Source organism: Myotis davidii, unplaced genomic scaffold (assembly GCF_000327345.1).
Source record: "Myotis davidii unplaced genomic scaffold, ASM32734v1 scaffold59, whole genome shotgun sequence".
In the NCBI taxonomy this organism is placed as follows: Eukaryota; Metazoa; Chordata; class Mammalia; order Chiroptera; family Vespertilionidae; genus Myotis; species Myotis davidii.
The window spans coordinates 4,889,935-4,897,577 of NW_006293001.1; the positions used below are offsets into that span (position 1 = coordinate 4,889,935).

The following is a 7,643-nucleotide window of genomic DNA, read 5'->3' on the forward strand; positions in this document are numbered from 1 at the left end:
CTTCTATATCGATGTTGCCTAGGTGAAATACTGAAAAGGGGGCAGTCAAAAATATTAGCACACATTTACCTATTAGAATCTTAATAGAGTTTAAGCCTTTGATTTCACTGATTTTAATCAAACTAATGATCTAGTAGTGTAGTAACAATCTAAGGAGCCTTCATAACGTTTTCAGCATGGGGACAAATGTGAAATATCAAGGTGACAATGTAACATTGTCATAGATTATATGCTATAAGAAAGCATATGCAAATGATAAAAATTCCCTCTATATTTTGACCATTTTCTCACAAACATACAGTCATGCACTGAATATGGTCAATTATGGTCCGCATATATGATAATGGTCCCATCCTATATAATAAAAGGCTAATATGCAAATAGACCAACTGGTGGAACAACTAGAACAACCAAACAACCTGTCGCTATGACGTGTGCTGACCACCAGGGGATGTGTACAGAACATGGCAGGCATTGGCTGCGGTGGGATGGTGGAGTAGGTGAGTGGCGGGGGGGTGCCAGACCAAGGGTGAGGCACCGGTGGCTATCACTGGGATGAGCCTCTGGTAGTTACTGAAAAGTTTTGCTCCCACGGCCCGCGGTCCCACCCAGCGTTTGCACCTGCTGTCTGCACCGGCCCCACTCGCATCCACAGCTGGCACCATCAGCAGATGCGAGTGGCGGCTACCAGCCCTGATTGCCCTTGAGGGCTTCTCCACCTCCCCCTGCTTTTGAGGGGCAACTGAGGCAGCAGCCTCCACCCGCACCCGCTGCTGTTGCCGGCCCGAATCGCTCCGCGCTGTCAGCAGATGTGAGTGGGGCCAGTGCCATCAGCGCATAGGAACGGTGGCGGCGGGAGCAGGGTTGCCGGCAGACAAAGGATCAGGGGCCACAGCGGATGGGGGTGCGGAGGATGAGCCAAGACCCGCCCCTTGTGCCTGCTGCAGCCTCGTGGCCCACAGTTCCTTTCAAGATGCACGAATTTGTGTACCTGGCCCCTCCTATTCTATGATGTTTGCACAATAATGAAATTGCCTAATGATACATTTCTCAAAATGTATTACTGCTATTAAGGGACACATGACTGGATAATTCCAGTTAATCACTAAATGAATTTTTTTAATGCAATGAGTAATGTGTCACTAATAGGTGCAATGCCAGTATAAATATTATAGTACAATTAATAATTTAAAAATGTAATAAAACTCATCCTGAAAAAAGTCAATATATTGCACAATAATTTTAAGCTGCTACTTCAAATAGCATTTGATTATAAGGTTATAGTAAATTCAGAAAATATATAATTAAAAATAGTTTTAGTTTTATTGACAGGTTGTGGATAGCCTCTTTTAATTGATAATTTGAGTTTTTAATCATATTTAATATATAAAAAAGTAATTTAAACTCAGTCCTCAAATAATTAATTCTGAGCCCAATTTTTTTTCGTATTTTGCAGTTGAAAGTTCTAATGTTGCTATATTAAGGATAGAATATTGTTTAAAATATTTTGAAGAAAATAATATATTAAAGTAAAATCACACAAGAACACATCAAACCATTCTTTTTCAGACGTTTAATTTTAACTAATGAATTTTAAATGAGGAATATAATAGCAACCAAATCTTTGCTTATTTTCAATGCACAAACTATTTTTTGTAACTTGGAGGTGAAATAAATTCTTTTCACCATAGCAATGCTTTCACACTTTTTATGGTCTTTCTTTTTCCTTTTGTATTTTTTTCCCTTGTTTCTTCACCAGTTTAACAAGTCACTTCTAGGTTGGCTAAAGAGCAATTTTAGCACAATAATGCTTCAACTTGCAAGGAAGAACACCTTTATTGAGTTGATAGAACTCCACCAGCTGGATTAGATCCGTAAACCTTGTGTGGCCATCGTCCAAGGTGTGGAACATCTGACCGTCATCTTCCACCTACAGGAAGAAAAATAACAAACTGGTAAGAAGGGCAAAATAGGCAGGAAAATCACATTCCATTGCCTAATGTGTCTTTATATAGGCCAAAATTAACAAATTTATAAAACTAAAGGACAGTGAAAAAAATGTTATGGCACACCTACTTTTTTTTTTGTAATTTCACGTGCATTTAAAGGAAATATCATTTGATCCTAGAATAAGCAATGTGGCTGTACTTCATGCAGTATTCTGTAATTGGAACAGTATGACTATTCTGAATCAATATACAGTGAGAAATCTGCACTATTCAATCTATTAATGATCCCACTTACAGATATTAATTTCTATTTCTAAATGTTGTCTACTGAACAGGCTCACTTAGTACATTAAAAATGAATATTCACACAATTTGTATCTGTAAATTGATTCTGAAGCAATCAAACATTATGTTAATGGGATGACAGTGATATTTTTTTTCTTTAGTCAGTGTGATCTTCTGGCATTAAGCAATTCATACTATCCAGGGACATCATTCACATAATCAATGAAGTAGGAAAGATACGTCATATAGACTTTGGATAATTCCAAAAAGAACCACTCAAAAGGAAACAGTAATTTAGCAATCTCATGTAACACTTTTCTGAAAGTAGAATAATTCTCTATTGCATACTACCTGGTTCCAATATACAGATCACATGCATACACACATACATACACACATTCACATACACACACACACAGGCAATAAAAACTCCAAAGCAGAATTACAAAAACATTTTAAATGTGCTCAGAATAGTTTAAATGATCTCCAGTTCTACAGCACCTATGTATCCATCCACAATGATTAAAAACAAAACTACAAAAATAACAAAACACAAAAAACATTTGGGGGTCAGAGAGAAGGGCTTTAAAATAATGGTTTGTAAAGAATCACCAGCAGAAGTTAGGAAAGAATCTTTAGTGGCCTTTTAACAATAGGTGGCAGTAGGCCTATACAAAATTGCTAAATCGTATTTCATGGGAAAAAGAAAATTTAATTTTTACAATTCCTGTATTTCTTATATAAATTCAGACTCATAAAACCATTTATGCCAACCTTAACTCTAGTCAAAGCACAAGCTCCCAAATTATATTTAATAAAAGGACTAAAGAAACCCAAAGTTTCTGAAAGCTTATGCATTAAAATCATCTCTAATATAGGAATGTGAAATCACAAAATAAAATACTTACTGGTAGGATTTGAAAGTGCTTTATTTTTTGTGCATGACTCATTGACAGTACGAAAGTTCTAGGGTTACTCTGACTATCCCGCACCAAGAAAACTCTAAAGAGAGAGAAAGAATTTCAGTATGTTTCTACATTTACTTATGGTTTTCATATAAATACAGCATGTACAGAATCTAGAAAATATATACATAAATGCAGCCAGAGTTTTCTTTCATTGTGTATTCAATGATGGGATTATCCAACCTGGTAAATGATCTGGTATTAACATTACTTTCAACTGTAAAACTGTCATTAGTGCTAATTTTAAAAGGATAACTATAGAGCCCACTTGTCAGATTGTTTGCTCTCAATAACCAATGTAATGCTATCATGGTATCAATAATTAGTGTTGTGTCCTTTTTTCCACTGGGAATTTGGGTATTTACATGTAACTGTTTTGTACAGAGAATGAATGGGGCATTAGCATATTTTCATTTTAAGTTCTGGGTCATAATAGGTCCTGAAAGAGAAAATTATTTAAAATGAAATAATTTTTAACCTCCTCCTCTAGACTCCCTTTTATTTTTTTGTTTCTGGTTCCTACTGTTACATGTACAACAGAAAGTGAGAAATGAATATATTCTAAAAAAAAAAAAAAATCAATCCAGAAATCATTTATTGAATGTTTAAGCATAATATTTTAAGATAAAGAAACACCCAAAGAACATGTACTTTGACCTTGAAGAATGCATCAGAAAAGACCTTATAATGTCAGGCTATAAAAGCAAGACATGAAGTAATATCGTAGGAGAAAAGTGTTACCTGGCGTGGACTTGTACTCACTGGCAGTACAGTGCAAAACCAGCTTTGTATTTCTTGTTGGCACACAGACTGAGCAACCAGTCCCCACTGGTGGCTCCATCCTAATCTCAGTGTGCCCAGACAAAGAGGCAGCCACATTTGAGACATCATAGATCTCTGATGAGATTATCCATGTCATCTATGCTGTGTGAGATTCTGACATTGTATCACTGGGAGATGGGACACAAGGGAGTTTCATGTGAGTCCCTCCCCACTCCCCAATAAATCACCACTGCCACCTAGTGGACTATCTGGCAGCAGCACATCTTTCCAAAGTGTTAATTTAAAAAAAAAAAAAACACTTTTTTTTTAATTAAAAATACAAAGATACTATAATCTTTAAGCAATTATTTCTTTCAATTTACAAAAACTGGGTTCAGAAAGAAGGGAAATTATAATCTCACAAAACATTTTATCTGTTCTCTGTGGTTTATTTATTTTCTTAGTCTCATCAGATAGTAATTCTGCTGACTATCCAAATTTATATCTAACAAGACCATGTTCCACGCAGGGAAGCATATTAAAATCTTTTCTTATTTAGAGTCTAGTGGAATTCTGACTTGCTATTAATAATCTTCCATGTGAAGATGCATTTTTATCCAAATGTCAGTATTAAATCACCTTGAAATCTTGTCATCATCTTAAGCCAACCATTGAAAGATATAAGATCCCGTCACCCCTTGTTTAAATTGATGTTGGTTTCATTCATCATCCAAACCTCAACACAACCTCATTATTTGTATTGCATTTGGGAAGAGAATTTAGCCAGTATTATAGGAAGTATCTGAAATACTTTGAGAAAAGGAAAATTCTTTAAATTATCAATCATTCATAATACATTTTATAGTTCTACTATATCTCCCATAGTACCCCACTAAAAGATAACATGAGAAACAGTCAAGAAGTACTCTTATTGGTTTATATGACTTTTAATATAAGCTTTTAAAATTTAGAGAAAAAATTGGAATATAAACAGAAGGAAAAAAAAGACCATCCAAATATATAAGCAACTTTCTACTTAACATACCCTGCATCAAACTTTAATATTAGTGATCATTACTTAAGAAAGTATTAAATCAGCTTCACTTATGCACAAATAGTAAGCACACACAATGGAACAGGTATTCTATAGATATTGCTAGGATACATTGGCAACCATCCTTATAGAACACAGTCACTTCTGTTTCAATAAGCTGAAGTCAAAAATCTTTGTGTTGTTGAATAAGTAATTACTGGCTGTAGCAGAAATCAAAATCACGACCATTCGTCCGACCAGTGTTGCTCAGTGGTTGAGTATTGACCTATGAACTAGGATGCCACCCATTCAATTTCTGGTCAGGGCACATGCTGGGTTGTGAGTTCAATCCCCAGCAAGGGATGTGCAGGAGGCAGCTGATCAATGATTCTCCCTTATCACTGATGTTTCTATCTCTCTCTCTCCCTCTCCTTTCCTCTCTCTGAAATCAAAAAAAAAATATATAGTCCTAGCTGGTTTGGCTCAGCGGATAGTGTCGGCCTGAGGACTAAAGGGGCCTGGGTTTGATTCTGGTCAAGGGCACATGCTCAGGTTGTGGGCTCATTATCCAGTAGGGCACGTTCAGGAGGCAATGGATCATGATTCTCTTTCATCATTGATGTTTCTATCTCTCCCTCTCCCTCTCCTTTCCTCTCTGAAATTAATAAAAATATATTTAAAAATAATACGTTTTTCTTTTTTCTTTTTTAAATCAACCATTCAAAATCAAACGTACCCATCCACAGGTCCTTGCTGAATGATCAACCTCTGAGCTTCATCTCTAGAAATCCTGTGGTGAAACCACGGCTGGGACCGGTGGATAACTGAAGAAACAGAGGGAGGGAATACAAAGCTCTGCATGAGAGGACCGCAGTTGAATGATATAGACTCTCCACCCTGAGCCCTCCGTGACCATGCCTGAGTGCCCTCCCGTGCAGTCCCAGCGCAGATGCAGACATACCCATGCTTATGGCGGAGCTCTGGGAAGCGGCCTTGGGGCTGCCGTGGTTGCCCAGGCGTAAGCACGCTTTTTTCTGCACAACAAAGAAAAAAACACATTTCACCTTTCTGGGTAAAACAAACTGAAATCGTCAATGATTGTAAGGAACATGAACCGATGTGTACCCTCCATGCGAGTCCTTCTTCAACTGCAACGGAAAGGGCTTCTGTGGGGTTGTCTATCACTCTGCTCTTCTGGCCCGAGAAGTCCATTGCTACCAGGGAATTCTCTGATATACTTCTCTGGAAAAGAAAAGAAAACAGTTTGTTTTTTTTTTACCAGGACAATATATTTGAAGTTATCTTACAGTGTTTTGCTGGCAATAGGTTTTCATTCTAGAATGTGGTTCCAAAGGTGGCTAGCAAGAAATCAAAATGTTAAAAATACATAATCAAGATAAAACAATGCTATAAGATAGTTTGGTTAAATAAGTTATACAGTATTAGGTAAGGTCATTGAATTGAGTGCTGAGTAAAGGAATTAAAAGCTTTCAAGGTAAGCATGGTTTCTCCTAAAACAACCCTCTCTTCATATTTGCTACTAAAACAGGAAAACACCAATTTAGAAAGGAATTTTTAGCCCTTCCTGTAAAAATATCCATGACTTCCAAACTCACCTCCCTATTGTGCTTTGACAATTACCATTTAAATATCAAATCTAACTACTTATGAAACAACTATATGTTATGATTCAAGATATGATAAAACTACAACAAATTGACTTATATCACTTCTTTAGAAAAATAGTGCTATTTTTATAACTGTCTGTATTTTATTTTTTAATATATTTTTATTGATCTCAGAAAGAGAAAGGGAGATGCGAGATGGATAGAAACATCAATGATGAGAATCATTGTTCAGCTGCCTCCTGCATGCCTCCTACCTGGGGATTGAGCTTGCAAGGGGGCATGTGCCCTGATCAGGAATGGAACAGGTGGCCTCCTGGTTCATGGGTCAATGCTCAACCACTGAGCCACACTGGACGGGCAATAGTGCTCATTTTATAATAGAACTAAAATACGTATTTAAGTTTATCATCTCAAATTTCATCTAACGTAGAAAATAAAATTTTGTAAAATAATTCAGATAACTTCATATTATTAAATTTTATTTGATTTAATATTATGAATAACGTTTCATTTAGTGAGGATAAATACGGCAAAATGAGAGCTGCAAAAATAAGTCAATGACAAAAGAAGAACTGATATAATAAGAAGACATTTTTAAACAAATAATAATATCTTGCTGATTATTTTTTGTCAGTTACCTTTTGTATTTGTATTATTCTGAACATGAAATAAAATATCCAAAACCTGGACTTTATTTATACCTTTTGTTTGTTTAGGGCTCTACTTCACAACCATCTTTTTAAAAGTATGCCACCTCACGTCATGCATCTTTAAAAAAAAAAGACAATTGTCAAAATCTCCAGTTAAGAGTGTCACTCTGTTTTTAAGAATTAAAACTCGGCAAAAGAGCCTAGCCGGTGTGGCTCAGTTGGTTGCGTGTCCTCCCGTGCAACAGAAGGTTAATGGTTCAATTCCCGATCAGGCCACATGCCTGGTTTCAGGCTGGATCCCCAGTAGGGATTGTGCAGAAGGCAGCCGATTGATGTTTCCCCTCATACATGGATATTTCTCTTTCTCTTTC

General features: G+C 36.4%; 1 protein-coding gene across 2 annotated transcripts in view; it reads right to left on the reverse strand.

The window, feature by feature from the left end:
• Nucleotides 1–1,558: 1,558 nt before the first annotated feature.
• Nucleotides 1,559–7,643, reverse strand: part of GRB14 (growth factor receptor bound protein 14) — a 58,133-nt gene continuing 52,048 nt past the window's right edge. For both annotated transcript variants that reach the window (XM_006766494.2, XM_015565749.1), the window contains 5 exons: nt 6,120–6,236; nt 5,956–6,028; nt 5,731–5,818; nt 3,143–3,236; nt 1,559–1,930 (listed from right to left, as the gene is read on the reverse strand). In XM_006766494.2, the coding sequence (XP_006766557.1) occupies nt 1,784–1,930; nt 3,143–3,236; nt 5,731–5,818; nt 5,956–6,028; nt 6,120–6,236 (519 nt within the window). In that variant the 3' untranslated portion in view covers nt 1,559–1,783. The remainder of the gene's footprint in view (nt 1,931–3,142; nt 3,237–5,730; nt 5,819–5,955; nt 6,029–6,119; nt 6,237–7,643) is intronic.